Source organism: Chroicocephalus ridibundus, chromosome 5, assembly GCF_963924245.1.
Source record: "Chroicocephalus ridibundus chromosome 5, bChrRid1.1, whole genome shotgun sequence".
Lineage (NCBI taxonomy): Eukaryota > Metazoa > Chordata > Aves > Charadriiformes > Laridae > Chroicocephalus > Chroicocephalus ridibundus.
The window spans coordinates 33655060-33674743 of NC_086288.1; the positions used below are offsets into that span (position 1 = coordinate 33655060).

General features: G+C 42.1%; 1 protein-coding gene across 5 annotated transcripts in view; it reads left to right on the forward strand.

Annotated features, from left to right (window-relative positions):
- FAM13A (family with sequence similarity 13 member A) overlaps positions 1-19684 on the forward strand; it is a 136509-nt gene that overhangs the window by 45501 nt on the left and 71324 nt on the right. For all 5 annotated transcript variants that reach the window (XM_063335059.1, XM_063335060.1, XM_063335061.1 and 2 more), the window contains exon 6: positions 12738-12910. In XM_063335059.1, the coding sequence (XP_063191129.1) occupies positions 12738-12910 (173 nt within the window). The remainder of the gene's footprint in view (positions 1-12737; positions 12911-19684) is intronic.

Below are 19684 nucleotides of genomic sequence, written 5' to 3' on the forward strand. Positions count from 1 at the left end.
AAGAAGGGGGAGTTTGAGGTCCTTGGAGTTAAAAAATGAATTTGTGAGCGACTTTGCAAGAGTATGTGGAACCAGGCTTATACGTGGGGCAGATTTAGGTTACCAGCAGTTCATATGCTGAAGTAATTACATGAATTTTATAGGGAAACTGAAAAAAAAAACCAACCCAAACCCAACAAAAACGAAGTCTAGCATCTTTTTCAGTGCATTAAGACCATCTGTGACAAAAAGACACTATGTGCCAAACCATTAGCTGATGGAAATCTGAAGGAAGGAGTGCAAGAGAGGATTATTTCATATTGTTCTGGAAAACATACACATAAGGAATTTGGTATTACCTCAAGAAGGAGGAGGTATTTTTCTTATTATGTAATTTTTCCTGTATATTACTTCAAAACTAGGCTGTCTATCTCCCTGATGTGAAGGCACACATACTTGTTTTGCTTTTGAACTTTTTTTTTTTTTCAGTCCATCAAGGAGTCCTCAACATACCTTTCGCTGAGATTCCTCATTGGTGGGTACAGTTGACAAATCAGAGTCTCAAATATTTCATTTCAATTTGCAGTGCTGCGCTGTGCACTCAGCTGTGGGCCGCTATTCTCTGCCGCATCTGGAGACCCCTAACTTGCGAGGTCACGCACTTTCCTCTCCACTTGGAGAAAGTTCTTTCCACCCTGATTCAGAACATTGCCCATGCTAGGTTTCCTTCTGCTGACAGATGCCACGAGGCAGTCGGCAGTCTCTGGGAGCTTGTTGTATCTTCTGGCTTGGTGCCCATATGTCTTGTCGCTTTTTGGCCTCCATCCCATGCCTGCTGCACGCTTGCAGCATTTTGATGAAGCTGCATGTAGAGCTGCACAGGGTAGGAGGCTGAAGGGATTCCCTTAGGCAAACGTGCCTGGCCTTCTGCAAAAAAGGGGCCTTAAGTGTTGCTGGTTCACTTCAACGACCTCCTGTTGTGTACCATGGAGAATCCCAGGTTTGAAGATAATCTTACTATTGGGTTGATTTCTTGAATTTCAATGTTTTTAGGACAGGATAGCTTTGGGGTTCAAATTGCACCTTTCTGGAGTGTATAGGTCTTGTATTTAGGCTTCAGGGAGAATTTGGAATTTGTTCACAGAATCTGCCCTAGCAGAAGTGTCTCCAGTGTTACTTTTTCCCTGTTCATCCAGACCTTACTCAAGCACAGGAGTGTCAGTTATTTTTGGTAAAGCCCTTAATTGACAGCTTTGATATTTGGAAATGCGAGTTGCACAGAGAAAACAGGCAAATTTTGTTTTCCTTAAGTATCAGTAATGTGAATGTTGTCCCAGATCATAATAAACGGCCAATTTGCTATCAGAGTATTTTGTATTGGATTTATTTTTCCTACATATCATGCAGTAATGTATTTACAGTAAAATATACTGGTGGCGAAATGATTCAATACGTTATATGATATATCTTAAGGAATAGAGCTAATGGGCAAAAAATGGAGTCAGTACTGAAGTCTTTTAGGGAGCTTATACTTGTCATTAAGTCTAGCCTTCTTAGTCACATACGGACTGTTCAAACCCAGATAGTGATTGCCTAAATAAGTGAGTATGGAAACACATGTAGCATGGATAAACACTGGGAAATGAAGACACAGTGAACATATGCATAGCGCTTCTCACTTCCTATGCCTTTCTAAATTAGGGGATTCACTGAGTAGGCTGATTTGACTTAGCGTTTGAGAAGCGAGTCTGGGAAGAAAATAAATGTAACCAAACATTTTCCAGTTAATGCAGCTGGAGGCTGGGGTAACAGTATGTGGTGCACAGGGTAGGTACCGCTACAGCCATGGTCATTGATGCCTTAAATTTATTGCAGGGATTTGAATTATGTAGCCAAAGTATGCAGATTCTGGGATGCCCCATTTCTGTAGACTTGTTTAAAGATGAGGGTAGCTGATTCCTCTATGCATCTCCTTTTCATCTTGCTGGTACAAAGAACAGTGCGTAGCAAGCTCAAATACATCTGCTGAGACATAATTTAAACAGCTCTGATAAGCCACAGGTGCTGTCTCCTAGAGTGGTTTCATGTGGCCTTAGACCAGAATCCACTATATTGTACAGAGTTCTTTTTATTCAGACTCTTATCGGCAGCATTTCTAAAGTTTTAAGGAATTTGCTCTAGTTAGAGAAGTAACTGGGGAAAACTGTTATCTCAGTGAATCTCAGCCTATATTCAGAATCCCATCTACTAGCTTTAATAAGTAAAATAAGTGTCTACAGCTCTTCATTTAGATTAATTCTGTGGATCTGGTGCAGTTAGAGACTGAGTTTATTGTCATTTGGATATCTGCAGCACCCTTAGTAATTAACTTGTTACAGCATTAATTTCAAATTTCACTGAAGACAGACAAAATTCGGTACAGCAGTTACAGACAAGAAAATGGTCCTAAATCTGGCACAGGCACTTCCTATGCAATTGGAAGTCCATGAGCTTTGACCGGTCTGTAACAAGAGACATGACTTTAACTTTGAGAAATTTTACTGAAACAAAATTATGGATTCACAGCCAGTGACAAGTGAACTAACTCTGGAGCTAGAAATGCGGTATCTGCATAGCTGTGCTTGAATTTTGTAGGCTTTCTGAGGGCATTTGCTAGTTCCCTACCTCTGTAATCATGCAGTGTTAACAAAGTTTTTAAGTGTCTGATTACTTTTAAGCATTTAAGCATTTATGCTGTTTGCAGTGGCTTCTGTCAAGTATGGAGGCTATGGTGATGTGGTTTAAAGGAAGATAATACTCAGCTCTGTGAATCCAAAGGGTCTTGTCCTCATTAAGGCATGGGAAGTTGCATAAAACATCAGAACTTGGTCAAAACTTTAAAGCTTCACACACTTTAGGATTGCATCAAATTTATTACTTTGATATCTGAGTGGGGCGGAGTACAGAGGAGGTGTTTTAGTGATCTAATGCCTAAAAATACAAGTAGAGTAAGAGAAATCCAAATTTGGCAGTGGCAGCTGCACAGATTGTAAGGATGACTGCATTCATCATGACTTTATGATTTCAGGGTGGCAGTTAATCAAAGAAGGATTTGGGGCTTGGTTCTGAGTAAGGAAGAGAGCTAGTAACTGAATTTTGCAAGTATGTGTTACTGTTTATGTTATTTGTGCTGGCACTCTGCTAAACCTTGCAAGAATTATAGACCTACTGATCTTTGTCTCCTAGTGTCAGTAATTTAGGATGATGAAGCATTTTTACTTTGAGCAGAACTTGTCAGCTGTAATATGACTACATGGCTTTAAAATCAATACTGAAGGTGGTAGGTGAAGTGACAGATCAAGGTGTTTTTTAATTACTTTTTTTTACATTTTATTACTTCCTGAACTGAATCTATGCTTCAGCAAGTATTGGAGCACAAGCCCATTTTTAGCACTTACAGCAGTCTTACTAAAGACGACTCTTTTCTTGCTTTAAGTTCAGTCCAGACTTAAGGACTTAGAATCATAGAATAGTATGGGCTGGAAGGGACCTGAAAAGGTCATCCAGTCCAACCACCCTGCAATGAGCAGGAACATCTTCAACTAGATCAGGTTGCTCAGAGCCCTGTCCAACCTGACCTGGAACGTTTCCAGGGATGGGGTATCTACCACCTCTGCGCAACGCATTCCAGTGTTTCACCACCTTTATTGTAAAGAATTTATTCCTACATGTAGTCTGAATGTACCCTCTTTTAGTTTAAAACCATTACCCGTTGTCCTATCGCAACAGGCGCTGCCAAAAAGTCTGTCCTCATCTTTCTTATAAGCTCCCTTTAAATATCCAAAGGCTGCACTAAGGTCTCCCCGGAGCCTTCTCTTCTCCAGGCTGAACAATCCCAGCTCTCTCAGCCTGTCCTCATAGGAGAGGTGTTCCATCCCTCTGATCATTTTTGTGGCCCTCCTCTGGACCCACTCTAACAGGTCCATGTCTTTCCTGTGCTGAGGGCTCCAGAGCTGGATGCACTACTCCAGGTGGGGTCTCACCAGAGAGGAGCAGAGGGGCAGCATCACCTCCTTCGACCTGCTGGTCACGCTTCTTTTGATGCAGCCCAGGACATGGTGGCTTTCTGGGCTGTGAGCACACATTACCAGCTTCTGTCCAGCTTTTCATCCACCAGTACTCCCAAGTCCTTCTTGGCAGGGCTGCTCTCAATCCCTTCATTCCCCAGCCTGTATCGATACCGGGAGTTGCCCTAACCCAGGTGTAGGAACCAGCACTTGGCCTTGCTGAACCTCATGAGGTTCACTTCTCACGGGCTCACTTCTCGAGCTTGTCCAGGTCCCTCTGGATGGCATTCTGTTCCTCAGGCATGTCAACCGCACCACTCAGCTTGGTGTCCTCTGCAAACTCACTGAGGGTGCACTTGATCTCACTATGTCATTGATGAAGATATTAAACAGTGCTGGTCCCAATACAGACCCCTAAGGGATACCACTTGTCACTGTTCTCCATCTGGACATTGAGCCATTGACCACTACCCTCTGGATGCCACCATCCAGCCAATTTCTTATCCACTGAACAGTCCATCCATCAAATCCATCTCTCCAATTTAGAGAGAAGAATGTTGTGGGAGACTGGGTCAAAGGCCTTACAGACGTCCAGATAGACGACATCCATAACTCTTCCTTTGCCTTAAGCTCTACTATTATGGAAAAAAATGCCAGCATAGTTCAGGTATATTTAGATTATGTTGTTCCCCAGCCTCTGACATCTTTGTCCCTACTAGTGTAGTACACATAGCATTCAAAGCACAACTTTGGCACTTGCTTCCTCCCACACAGAAATTCTGTGCCATGGCCAGTAATGTAATGAATCAGGCCCTCCTTTGGAGCATAAGAATAGAAAGTGAGAGAATATTATAAGAAGCGTGAGGGGAATGTAACTGAAAAATCTCACTGCAGAATTATCCCTGCTTTCAAAAGCCCCTTGGGATATATGGTTCTCACAGCTGCAGGAGATTCATCCCATCCAGATTCACGCCATAAGTCCCTGACCACAATAAAATAGTGGTGAATCTGGTGTTGTATGAGAGCTGGCTGCGCTATGAAGCTTTGGAGAGCAACGCAAGTGCAGCATATTTGGTCTATTCACTGAATGACTTGAAGGGCTTTGCTGTCTCAGCAGGAATTTCCACCTGATTCTCTGGAACAACTTAGGACAACCTAAACCCTCCAACAAAAGTTTGCATCTCCAAGCAAAGCCTGATATAATTTTCTGTCATTGTCGTTACTGTTAAGTAACCCTGGTAGAGAGCTTACAGGTGATTAGAAATCCCATTGAAATAGTTGGTGTTTTAAATGGAGTGAATGTAATATATTTGTTTGAAGAGGTATCGGTGGCCAAATACCAAGCCTGGGTAACTTCAGTAGGTGGCACATTCCCTGGTGATTTGACTGGACAGAAGTGATTGAATGAGGTAGGTTAGCAGTCAGGCAAGAGGTACATCTGGGTGGATAATGGTTTCCCTTTCTCAGTTGTTCATGAAGGAGAGGTAATGCTGATGAATGGATAGATTGACATAAGGTTTGTGTTGATAGCTAGGTATGTTGTTGTAACCGACTTAAGACTAGAGTGAGAAAGAAAATTAAAACAACATTCTAGATTTCCCTGCATCACTCAGCCATGCCTAGGTTTTTGCAAAGAAATGTGTCTTTTTCTATTCTGTAGGATATTTGTACTGATATACATAAATTGTAAACAGAAAGAGCCCTAGGCTGATAAAATATGACAACCACCAAACCATCTGTTTTTTAAGGAAGTTTTTGAGTGAGGTTACTCTCTTGTCTGGAAGAGTACAATGTTCATGCAGTATTAAATAAAAGCACGTGCTGTATTTGTTGTATATACCTCCTGATTTTTTGATGATAACCTTTTGGAAACTTCTTTATCATCCTTTCAATTACAACATTTAAATATAAACTCATGGCTAGCTTCATCCAAAAGTTCTGCATTTAGACTGCATCATTATTTACTCAAATTGGTATAAATTTACCTAATTATTTATGTGTTCATGCATAGCTTGGGATATTGAAAGTTTTTCTTTTTCCTCCTTGAGGAGTGAAGTACTCAGAAAAGCAGGATGACCTGTGCTAAGGATCCATATCTTTACTCCATGTCAATGCATATGTGCAGAGCTCTCCAGACTCATATTGGTGTGGAGCAGTCCCTGTTCTTCAAGAACAGAAAGACTAGAGTCATCATACCACGTCAGATCTTTAGATTATATGGCATGTTGATCTTTGATCTTTGAACCCAGGTACTTCTGACACCTCGCAGGGAGATGAAACATCCCTATGATGCACCCAGTCAGTTAAGAAGAATCATGACAGTGGTATGTGTGGAATGATGCCACCTTGACTGGTCAGGCTGTGCCTCTAGGGGAAAGGTTTTCTTGCACTTTCTTCAGCACCCATCATGACATATGTTTATACTGGTCATTAAACTGGCTAGTCTCTATTAAAACTGCAAACACAGTTCCTTGCATCTGAACTTTCTGAGATAGCAAAACTTGAAAGCCAAAATGCAGGATGTATGGTGTAATAATTCCTCGTAGTTGTCCTGTCTTTGGTGTTTTGATTATGATATATTGGCATGTCCCTTTGATCCTCAGTAGCATCTGATACTATTTTACTTGTATTTAGCTGAGAATTAAATTGTATTTTAAATTACAGAGTAGCAGACCATGCTTTCAGTGGCTACAGCCTGTAACTATATGTAACAGCCTACCACCTACCTTGTTCAGGCTGAACAAGTGTGTTGTCAAGTGCAGTTTGAGGTTAGGCTTCACCAGATAATAAACTTTTAGGAGATAAACATGAAATGATTTCCTCTTCAACCAAAACATTCTTGTTCTTTGGGGTTGTCTTGGATTTATTGGTGTTGTCTTCCAAAGTGAAGCTTTTTATGTATTGACAGTGATTTATAGATTTCTCTTTGGCAGACCATATCAATTAGATTTTGCCTGGGACAAAATGCTCCTTCGATGCATGCCGCACCACATCAGGCATCTCAGCATGCAGCAGTTCATATGTTCAGTTCATTTGCTGGATAGATGAGAATGTCAAAGGAGAAATTACAAAATCACAGAGGGATTGAGGTTGAAGGGACCTGTGAGGGTCATCTTGTCCAGCCCCCTTGCTCAAGCAGGATCACCTAGAGCCAGTTGCACAGGACCATGTCCAGACAGCTTTTGAGTATCTCCCCAGATGGAGACTCCACAATCTCCCTGGGCACCTTGTGCTAGTGCTCGGTCACCCTCACAGTGAAAAAGTGTTTCCTGATGTTCAGAGGGAACTTCCTGTGTTTCAGTTTGTGCTCATGTCCTCCTGTCCTGTCACTGGGCACGACTGAAAAGAGCCTGGATGCATCCTCTTTGTACCCTCCCTTCAGGTATTTGTACACTTTGATTAAATACCTCTTGAGCCTTCTCTCCTCTAGGCTGCACAGTCCCAGCTCTCTCAGCCTTTCCTGAGAGGAGAGATGTTCCAGTCCCTTCATCATCATCATGGCCCTTCTTTGGACTCTCTCCAGTATGTCCATGTCTCTCTTCTACAACATTAAGGAGACCAGAACTGGTCCCACCTCTCCAGGTGTTGCCTCACCAGTGCTGAGTAGAGGGGAAAGGTCACCTCCCTCGACCTGCTGGCAACACTTTTCCTAATGCAGCACAGGCCACCACTGGCCTTCTTTGTGGCAAGGGCACATTGGTGGCTCTTGGTCAACTTGTTGTCCACCAGGACTCACAGGTCCTTCTCTGACAAGCTGCTTTCCAGCTGGGTGGCCCCCAGCATGTACTGGCTGTTTCTCCCCAGGTGCAGGAGGTTGCACTTCCCCATGTTGAACTGTGTGAGGTTCTTGTCAGACCATTTCTCCACCTTGTCAAGGTCCCTCTGGATGACAGCATGGTCCCTTTGACATATCAGTCACTCCTTGCAATTTTGTGTCATTCGCAAACTTGCTGATGGTACACTCTGCCCCATCATCCAGATCATTAAGGCTAGTTACTTGCCTCCAAGTGATCAAGCGGATAATTAACTGTCAGGTTAATATTTGCTTGATGATACAGTGTTAAATATGAAGGGGGGAAAAAACCCAAAAACCTAAAAGCATAATAAACCAAATGTGAAGGGCTATGAGCTAAAACGCAAAGCATGATACTGTTTCCAAAAGTCATCTTCAGAGAAGCAAAACAGCTGCTGTACAAGATGGTATTTTGATGAATAGGCAGTTGCTTTCTTTTCTGTTTTTTAATTTTTAAGAACACAATAAGCTGTAAAAAATTCCTTGCAGTTAAGGATGGTTCTTACCTGGAGAATAGGGGGATTCTTCCACTCACAACCTTTATAAACCTCACTTGACTCTTTCTTTGTCATTTGGTGGGTTGCCTGCTCCGGAGGCAAAGTGCAAACAAGGGTGTGCTGCACAGGTAACTACAAACCTCCTGCAATACTTGGAACAGAATGTAATAAAATACAGCCTATAGAAATATGTTACAATGTGCAAGAAATTTCTAACAGGCTTTTTTTTTATTTCCTTTTAAACTAATGCTTGAACTTCTTACAGATTTTGTGTGTGCCTTTGTAATAGACCTCCCAGGGGTTTCAGTGGCTATCCTCCATGTCCCCCAAAGGTTAAGGTTGCACTTTAGGCACAAAATGCACAAAAACGGGTGCATTGGTGAAAATTAGAATATCCTCTATAAAGTGTTTGGGGTTTTTTTTCTCTTTTCTATCATTTAACAACGAAATACACTTGCCTACCAGTATCGTCTTGATAATGAAGAACTTATAGCATTGCTGTTTTGCCAGGTATTTTCTTCATTTTGTAAAGTATTGTTCTCTCAAACTTCATTGCATGAAACATATGTGCGTGCATGAACAAAGAAGCCTGCCAAAAAATTTTCTCTTCAGAGCTCTGCCACCCAAAAAGCATTTAAGGTGTCTCTGTCTATATTTCTTTAACCTGCTTTGTGAGGAATTCAAATTAAAGAAGTCTTCGTCTACCCATGGGCATGTCTTCATCTCAGTGGCACTCCAGTGAAGGGCTGCTGTTACAACAGTTGTGCGGGTGGCTTTTTCACAGGGTCACTAAAAACTGTAGAATGAGATGGTGAATATTGTTCCTTCCTATCGTTAATAAGGATTAAAGACATCACTTAAATGGAAAAGTTTATTTAACTTTTAAAACATGTGAGTTCAAGGGATACTTTTTTCTACATGCATTTTTACACTTGTGCAACTGAAAAAAGTTTTGCACAGAAAGAAAATAAATGTAAGTTTAATTCAGATATAAGTTGGCATTACTTTTAGGCTGTATTGCTAAAGAAATAACTACCATACTATGATATTGTATTCCAAAGATATCAACAGACTAGCTTGTAGATCATCTTGAACAGAGGATGGAGAACACTAGTTCCTTCCACTTCTTAGTGATTTTGAAGTGCCCTAAAAATGCAATGATAATCCTAAATTTGAATCTGATCTTTCAAACAGAATTTTCCTGTAGAACTTGTTTGTGATTGGCATGCCTTTTGTTGGAAGTATCTGCATCCAAGTGATCTTTTACTGCCAGAAAATGAGAAGAATTGAAGATTGTACCAAAACATTTTTTTTTCCCCTTTTAGGGCACCAGAGTAGTAAATAGGGTGGGGGTTTTTTATGGAATTCCTCAGTATAAGGAGCTTCTGTAAATCAGTGTGAAGTTCATGAATGATTTGTGCAGAGGGAATCTGATACATGCTGCTTGGCAGATGTTGCCCTAGCATTTCTTGTTGGGTAAGGCAGATTCTACAAGTGCAGTACCTGGTAGCAAAATTATTTAGCTTTGTTAATTGTGTTTTTAAAATCAGGATGCATGCAGTATGGTGGAGTGGGAAGGCAGGGCTCCTGATGCTTTCCAGGCTTCAGTCGCTGCTGTCATATGTGGTATATCATAGAAGTTGCCCATTTTGCTTACGCTCGCATGTGCTTCTGTAAAGTACTAATAGGACAGTGTAGGAACTGTTGTAGTTTAGAGGTTTGTGCATGTGTATAGTCACCATTTCCTGTTACTCTGGTGGAGAGCTTTTCTGGCATGCATGGCATCAGCTTTAGCAGGTCGTGGTGAAATAGCATGAAAAGACCACAGTGAGAGACATACCTGAGGTATGACAGACAATGGTCACTTCCAGCTGCAGGAAAGCTAAATGAGTGACTGTTAAGTTTTCAGTGGGGAAGAAAGGCTTAACAGCCATTCCAGCAGAATTCAGTGAGTTGGTGCCTCCAGATCCCAGGCCATGCAGCCTCCTATTGTGCTTCCCTCCTATAACGCTGCCGATGTGAAGCTCCCTGCCTCCCCTTCTCCCCGCACACGTGGTCTTCTCCTTTTAAATCACAGCACTGCTGCTGTTTTATAGCAGCTGAGAGATACAGCCTGGTGTCCATGTGCTGTGTGCCCACTTCCCGTGGTGTCAGCAGTCAGCGATCGCCGCAGGTGATGGACTAACAGAGTGTTGCTGGAAGCCAGCGCTTGTCCAAAGGTGAGGTCTTGACTCCGGGCAAAATGCCCATTGACGTCAGTGAAGGCAGAATCTCGCCGAGAGCATGTGGTCCAGAGGCTGAAACCGGGAAGCTCTCTCAACACATCTCTCTGGTTTCCCTTTGCCTCTGATATACATACTATTTTTCAGTTTATTCTCTTCAGTAAGAAGCAGCTTTCTGTCCCGTGAAACTTTTCTACACGCACAAAGCATTAGAGAACGACTGTGAGTGAAACAAAGTATTATGAAACAGAGGTGAAACCAAGAATTTTACAAAAAATCTTAGGGTAAGCCAGGGATGAAAAGGGTTCAGGAGTGATCCAGAAAGTCTGACTTACTGTCCAGCAGATTTACAGAAACTATAGCAGGCAGCAGAATTAATAAATAAGTGGATAATTAGCGTCATCATGAGGCACCAGCATTACTTGTTCAGAGAAAAAATTGTCACAAAGGAGCCAGTGAGTAAGTGGATAGGTATAGTCAATGTAGTGCATTTGAAGTTTCAGAAGGTTTTCATATTATCAAAGGTTTTTAAAGAAGCAAAGATGTCTTGTGATTAGAAGGAAAGACTTTTTATGGATTAATAATTAGAAAGCAATAAAAATATATGGTTGGTTTATCAGTGGAGAGAGATTGCCTGTGAAGTCCCTCAAGGATCTTTGTTGGAATCTGTGCTATTCAGCCTCTTCATTAATGACCCAGAAAGAGACTGAATGTACTGATAATAGAAAATTATTCAAGGTAGGAAAAAACTAAAAGCTGGCTCCTAATTTACTCTGTACTGGGTGAAAAAATGGTTAGTTGAATTTCTGTTACTATATGCTAACTACTGTCCACAAAAGCCCACTAATTATATAAACGTGTATACTGATGAGCTCCAAATTAGCTATTGTTTTCAGAAAAGCGATCTTGGTACTGCAGAAACATCACAGAGCTATCAGCTCAGTAAGCAATGATGAAAGCAAATAAAAGATTGGATTTTGATAAGAAGCCACTACTAAATTTATCTACATATATAATGCTGCCTGCAGTTCTGGCTACATTTCAAAAAGGACCTAGTAGAAGGTGAAGAGGTGTAGAGAAAAGCAGCAAAAAGGATCAAATGCATCAGAATGACTTCTGTAAAATGAGAGACTATATAAACTGTGATTTTTCTGTCTGATTAGAGACTACTACTGGAGTCGTATAAAGTCAAAAATGGTATGGGGAAAGTGGGTAAGGAAAAATTATTTGCAAATTCTCATAATTCAAAAACAAGATAAAGATTATCTGTCACCATATCTAAAATAGAAGTACTCTTTTTTTTCCTGATTTTACAATGTGTAACAATGTTGTGAAACTCCTAGTCATAGGGCCTTGCAAAGGCTAAAGATAGAGGCACAAGAGAAAACCAAAGGTAATCACAAAGGTTAGGTTTAATGTTTACTGTTAAACACAGTGAACCAGGTGCAACCTCCAAGTCAAAAAAAGCCCTAAACCACAGACTGCCAAAAGCTGGGGCAGTGCATGAGGGGGGGAACCTCTGAACTTGCTCTCCTTCTCCCCTAAGCATCCTTTATCTGCCGCTGATGCTGGACCACCCGTCTGACGCAGCACTGGCTCTTGTTATGTTCTGTACGCTTCTGCTGAAGGGTCAGAGCAAGAGCTCTGTCCATCCTGTAGATGGGCTTGGTGATGCTTGGAAACTTTTTCTTGGATTTAGGGAACTAGCTTCCAAATCTGTGTCCTGGATGCCACAGCAAAGAACACCAATCCAGGACCTTCACGGCCCGAGAAATTTCTTTCCAGGGCACCTGTTGACATCAATTGTCAGTAAAAAGGATGGGAGAGGGGTTGAGAAGAGGTGTATAATTGCTTTTACCATCTTTTTCTCCATTTGCATCAAGAAGCAAATTCAATGGGAAGTTTTTAGTCTGTCTTCTGTGATACGGAAAATAACTTTGTTTGTTTTACTTACCTTCCTTTTTTTAAATTTCACTCTTGCCCCTGTTCTTTCAATCGACACGCCTTTATTTTTCTTTAAATAGTCTTTATCAAGCAGAATGTTTGATTTATATGTATTTTGTATTATTATTTTGCACTTTGTCATATTCTTTGCTGTTTGTACACTGGTACAGAATGTCTTTCTGTTACAGATTATCTGAAAGGGCTGCTCTGCCCTTTCTTCCTTTCATGTTTCAATTTTCTCTCTCTGCTTCTGTAGATGACAAAGTCCACAATGGAAGGATCCAGCCAAACGTGCCTAGTGCCACAACCAGGCCTGTCAGATGGAATACCTCAGCTCAGCCTCCGATTAACAGACGGTGGTTCGTGTTGGAAGGAGATGGATTTAACAGATGAAATCTCCTTCATTAACAGTGATGCATTTTTCTCCAGGTTAGTGCTCCTTGTTTGTCTTTGGTTTTTTGTTTGTTCCATACCTGCACCTCTAGCTCTGAGCATTTTGAACACACTTTTTTTTCCATTGATGCTTACAAAGTCAGTATCCCTGTTGAATTAATGTGCGTATCCCTGTTGAATCCACACATTCCAAAAGGTTCCTTACAAAGCCAGCTGTATGCTTTAGTTTGCCTTTCCAATATAAATTTTCAAGCATATGAAGGTGGCCTGCTTGGTGAAGGAGTGCAGAATGGACAGGACTGATCTAAGTTCAGGCACTAGAAATTACACCGAGTACAAGACGCAATCGAAATATAAAGTGTCTTCTCTGAGTATTTAAGAGTACTTGATCTGCCCAGTTTAAGTCTTAGCAGATGGCTGACTTTATTCCCATTCTTAATCCAAAAAGGAAGGGGCTTTTGAGGGGTTTTATCTTTCTGGCAGGAATGATGATAGTACTAGTGTTGTTCAGACAAGACAGAGAATAAAAGACCATCTGTAGAGTATCTATAAGAGTATCTATCCGAATTTATTTATAAGAGTCTAGAGCATCTATTTATCTATAAGATGTCTAAAGCATCTATGAGAGTATCTATCTAAAAAGAGTATCTGGACTTCTGATGGCTGGCACTTTGTCAATGAGGTGAACAGGTAATAGAGCCATTTGCTTTCTTGTAAAGTCCTTCCCTGAACATCAGACCGAACCAGTATCTTTTCATTGTTCTTAGGATATTGAATTGAGTCTGTCATTCCCTTTCTTCTTGTGTCTAGTGCAGCACATGAAGGATTCAGGTTACTGTGGGAAATTGCTGTATGCTGCTGAAATATGGGGTTGGCCTAATGTGGGAAATAGTGCTATTTACATGTCATGAAACATGACCCCGCAGTGTCTCTGCATACCAATGCAGAACACAAAGCAGAGGCAGTGCTGCCAGGCACGTAACTGAGTGACTTCACTGTGTAAGCAGGAGACGGCTGCTATTCTCAGCACTAGCACAGACAGACAAACAGCACTCAGCTTATGAGATGAGTTAGCAAATTATGCACTAACACCAGATTTTGATTCATAATAATGGTGGGACAAGTTAGGAAATTATGCGCTAATACCAAATTTTGAATCCTAATGATGGTGGTGAGGCATAGGTGTCAAATCCAGTTTCTAGCCCTTGCAGGCACATGTTCTTCAGCTTTTAGCTGTGTCAGCTGTGTGGTTTACTGTCCCCAAGCCTTCCCCCAAAACTCCTGCAGCCAGAAGACATCACGTTCTTCATTAATTTAGCTCCTTTTGACTGAGATGAGTTAGGAAACAATTACTGAAGCAGGTCAGCTGGCAAAACTGAGAAGGTAATACAGTTCTACCAGCTAGACAGGGCCAAGCAAGGTGAGGCTGGGTCAGAAGTTACGGCCTCTTGCATCGGTATGCTGGAGTGTGGCAGACAGTGTGCTCCTGCCTGTACTTCGTGTTGCAAGGTGTAAAGGGAAACCAAGTGCTCAGGAGTTGAAACAAAGTACTGCTGAGTCGCGTATCTGGGAAGGTATGTGTGACTGGCATACTTCATGAGGTGCACACAAAAAGATATGATTCTTTTAGGAGAACGTTCCCCAAAAGACATAATTATTTGCTGTAGGAATTCATGCTTCCCTGTCAGTGTGCAATTCCTTAGAAGAGTACTGTTGAAGTATGGGACAGTTGTGACAATACTGGCACAGGACATTAAGCACCAAATGAGATGTGTTTGTAATTACAGAAGCCTAGTCTCCATTCTCAGGCCTTGAGATGAAAGATGTCTGCATCTCTAATTTTATCTGGGAAATTAATAAGCTGTAGAAATGAATTCTCTTGTAATCCCATTTTGTTCTAGAATGCCCTAGTTTTCTATCCTGTATCACACTTCTGTACATATTTACCTAATTGAGTTGAGTATCAGCACGGCTGTTAGCTTCCAGTACTTTTCCGTCAGTGATCTACTGGTGCTGCTGAAGGAAGAGTAGGTGCTACTTGCTGTTTTCTACCCAGGTCCGAGATGGCAGGTTGTTGGGCAGGATGGGATGGAGAGGAGGCCCTGGACCACCCCTAACAGGAAGAGGGGAGAGAGGTCTCTAGGAGACGTAACACACTTTGCGGGACAGCTGTCAGATTCCCTGGCATTAATGTCATGCTCTGATACATCAGGAGTGGTTTTAAACATGTGTTTGGCAGCCTTGTGTCACTCCTGTGTAATCTAAGCTCACAGTGAGGTATTACCTGGTATTATCTCAGTGCAAGGCTACATTAGAATTTTTCACCTTTTTCAGCAGAAGGACTCTGGCATCTGACCTAGACTATAAAGTGCTTTGCAAACACGCTGCTGTTCTTGTTGGGGGGATTGTGCCACAAGGTACTAACATTCTTAAATAAATGTTATCATTAATTATATGTAATTATCAGATACGTTTTAGTGAAATGACTGTATCTGCTCAGCTATCATATGATCTTTGTTAGAAAAGAATAAAGGTTGTTCTTGGCAATGATAATCATTTGCTGTTTCATGAAAACGCTTGTGGTTTGTTCCCTTTCTGTGCTCAGATACCATGATATGGGTGGATTAGAAGAGGGTGAAGGGCTACACAGAATGGTAGATGCAGAACTCCACCTTTAGCAGGTTCACAAGTGTAACAGTGAAGTAACCAAAACTACTAAGCCTGTAAGCCCTCCCCCAGCAAAAACTGTAATCTTTAATACATTTTCAATCAGTTTCATTTGACACTAGAGCAGAGGTCTTCAGGAAGAAAATTATAGACTTCTGGTTGATGAGTAATTTTTGATACTATTTAAAATACCTCTCAATATATGTCTTCATACAGTTGACCTTAAAATGAAGATCCACTTATTAAGTAGCAGCTACAATTTTGACTGTGTCTTCTAGAATGGCTTACTAGTTTTTTAAAATATTGAAAGACTTGTTACACCTCCTTACAGGTATGATATTCCTCATTGCAGGATTTTTTTGAAGGTGCTGCTGTCATTTGAAATATGTGAAATATCAGTTTTAGTCAAAACATGTTGCAGAGCATACCTTCTGTTCACAACTGTTATCTTAAGAAAGTGGTATTTGTAAAGTGGATGTCTTCTTTTTTCTAACCAAAATAGGTGGATTAACTATATGTACCCGTAATCCCCACTGGCACATAATGTATGTGTTCTCTTGAAAATTGCCTCATTATTATAGCTGTGCGCCAAGGGCAAACTGCTAATTATGCAGTAGCAGAAAAACATACCTCTAATGCAGTCTTCGAGTAAATCCCCAAAGACTGGAGCAAGAAAAGAAGGAAGGGGCAGGAGAGAAGAGAGTGGTCCTCTGAAAGGAGGATGAAAGTCTGCAGGCAGTATGCAGCCTGTTACCTAATTCTGTGAGGCTTATCTCATTTTTAGCAAGAGCTCCTGTGCAGAGCTTCAGAGCAGGGCAGCCAGACTTCCGCACCCTGGGAACCACATACTTTATCTTTACCTGCTTGAAAGCCACAAGACCCGCACCATAGACCTCGGGAGCCAGGGGAGGCAGCAGCTGTGGAACTAGGGTATAGGCAGGAGGCAACAGGGCTCCCCGGGGCCTTACCAGACTCTCAGTGAGAGGGGGCAGGCGTGGGCTTGCAGCTCTGTGAAGCTCAGAATCCCTGTTTGGGTCCCTCCTTCTTTCTGCTATCTAGAAGGAAAAAGTTTCATTCAAAAGGCGCATACATAACTGCAGTAGGAACTGGCGTGATTTTGGATGTCCCTAGAGGTGCTGAAACTTAAGTGCTTCAAACAGATTCAAATGGATTTTACTGCAGGGGTAGAATATGTTAAGATTTAAGTGGATACAAGGGTGGGAGGGCCTCTTGCAGGCAATGCGCTTAAGCCTCTCGTGCTAAACCTCATATACAAGCGAAGACAAGGGATAGCCTTCAGGCAGAAAGGAAAATGTCTTCCTGCAGCCAAAATGTGAGGCAGGGGATTGTTGATGGTGAGCAGAAATGTCTTTCCTGATGCTGGCTTGGAGGCACATGCTATCTGCAGATTTTTGTTGTCACCATCCTGGATCTTTTGCCTAGCAAAGGGCGCTGAAATAGGCTTTGCTCTATATGGCTGTTCTAGCGCTTTCTGGAGCTGCATCTCTTTGCAGCCCTGGTTGTGTTTTGAAGGAGGATCCCTCAGTGGGAGGGCGCCCTGCTGTTTGAGGTGCTGTTAGGCTCGGTGGGTGTTCCCCAGGTGGAAATAATGATCAAAGGAGTACTACTGGGTACCTTTTCTTGCTAGTAGTAAGGTACCTAGCTTAGTACTTACTACCACTCCGCTAGTAGTGGTCAGGAGCTGGAGAATGGTTGCCTGTATGGCAGCCAAACTTTTTGAAAAACATTGTGCAGTTCCTGAGAGTCAAAGCTTAGAGTAACAGTCGTTCAGTAAGCAAGCTGCCTTCTCCAGTAATTTCTAGCTGTGTCTTTGCGTGCCAAAGATCATAAATTCCTGTTTGTGGCTGCAGTCACAGCTGTAATGAGATTTGCCAGCACAGATACCCCGTGCTGGCTTTCTAACATGTGCATGTTCTCAAAGAGAAGGTTTGTTTATATCAACCTTTTGTTCACAAAGATCCTTACATCTGGCCTATGTCCTGCAAATAAAGGGATCACATGCTGTAGTAGCCTCCCTAAAGTAAGGGGTGGGTTAATGTACCCTGCTGCACCCTCTTCTTGATGACACTGTGTGTTCTCGCTGTTAATTGTTGAGGTATGAAAACACATGTATTTGTATACTGAGAAGTTTGTGCTTACTATAAACACTTTCCCTATTTGTTGGCTTTCCTTTTAGCAGCTGCGGTTCAAAACCAAGGCAAGCCAAAACTTACCATTATCCTCTGTCATGTGATAAGAACTTGGGTGCCTGTTGTTGCCAGAACAAATCAAGCAAGGGGGGCTGGTGTTGTTTGCTTAGCTGACTATTTTTGTTTAGGTTTGGGGTTTTTTTTGTTTTTGAAGTTTGTCATGGCAGTACATTCAGTCCCTATCCAAAGTAATAATTTGTCTTATCACTCAGTAGCCTTGCTGCCAGGTTTACATAAGGGATTGCAGCCAGGCAGCAGGCAGGGCTGCCCTCCAACAGCCCTGGATTCTTCGAGAAAACTGCTCAGGAAAGGAGCAAAGGTCTGGAGTGAGGGCGCTGGGGGAGTGGTGAGGGTGGTTGCCTTATGCATCGTTCAGCAGCAGCCTCTAGTGGGCCCTGCTCTGAGCCCTCAGAGGGGACATTTTTATGTAGGGTATTGTTGCTATTTGTCACCTTCTCTCTTTAGGTTGTGTTGAGTTAGTTTTTCCGAGCTGACTCATTTAACTTTGAGAGTACATTTGTCTCCACCCTCCTATGCAATCAATTCCCTTCTTTCTTGCATTGTGAGATGCTGGCACTAGGAACTGCCTTACATAATGAGTTGTTAAGAAAAGCGTGCAGTTTTCTAAAAACACAGCCACAAAGACATGTGATTTATGTGTCTCTCCAAGGTAGGTGGCTGTGAATGGTGAGTTAGGGTGTGGTCCCAGCTCTTTCTGGGTTCTTCTCCTCGGCTATAGCCAAGACGTAATGACAGTCACGGTAACATGCAATTATGTAGATTTTTTCCATGCAAGTCACCTGGGTGGATTTCAGTTTACTTTTCCAAGCATTTGTCCTCTCTCTTCCACCCTGCACAGGTTACTCCTTTAGATTAGGCTTCGTTCATTACATTATTCTAACCTTCCTGTTTACCTCTAGCCATTTTACCTTTGTCTCTCTATGCAAGATTTACCTGGTGACAAATTATGGCTTGTGAGATGGAGACCATTTTGAATCTGATGCCCTGACCTGTGCCACGGAAATGGAGGTTCATCTTGGAAGCAACAAAAAACATAAATTAAACAAAGATCTGATGACTGTTAGATGTAGAAAGCAGCACTTCAATGCCATAACATGCATATGGAAACAACAGTTGTTCTTTCAGTCCACGAGCCAAGTATATTAGCTTTTCCTGTTTCCTGGGACAGCATCCAGCAGCCTTAGAAACTAGAAACGGCCTACAGTTAAGTTCACAGAAATTGCGTAACAAAGCTGAAAGAAACTAACTCCCTTTCTGTATCTTAGGCATTGCCCTCTCAGCTAGAAGGTTTCTTTATATTGTCATTGTGTTCATTTTTTTTCTATCTGCTTGTGCTGTGGGGAGAAAGTCCCTTCATCTCATGAGGCTGGTGCCTTCAGAAAGTAGTTTTTGCTGTAGGAAATAAGGTGCAAACATCTGTGCCAATTTTGAGGTCATTTTCAAACAAAATAATCAGTGACCTCTGATGGGAGAACATACAGTGGATAATAAGGAAATTGAACGAGCCTTGGAAATCTTTTTGCTTTTAATATTTGTGTTTACAAAAACCAAGACACCCATCACTAACCTGTCTTGCTAGTGACTAGGGAAGAGGCAGAGCCTCGGCAGTGTGACTTGACTTATTTTTACTGCAGTAAGCGAGCAGTTCCCTCTCTTGTAGCTTCCTTAGCCTGTCTCCTCAGGTGCCTGGTGCATTGTTCAGCTGAGGGGGTTCAGCGTAGCGTGCCTTGTTTCCGGGAGCTTTGCAGAGCAAGCAGTTTTCTACCACCTGAAGCTGTGAGGTTCTCTTTCCTGTGCGGCTTCCCAGAGGGGACCTAGCCTGGCGTCCTGCAGGCAGTCCGCAGGAAGATCAACGAGCAGAGGTCACCGAGTTCTCAGCCAGGCTTGTTTGCTGATGCGACTTCCCGGTTCA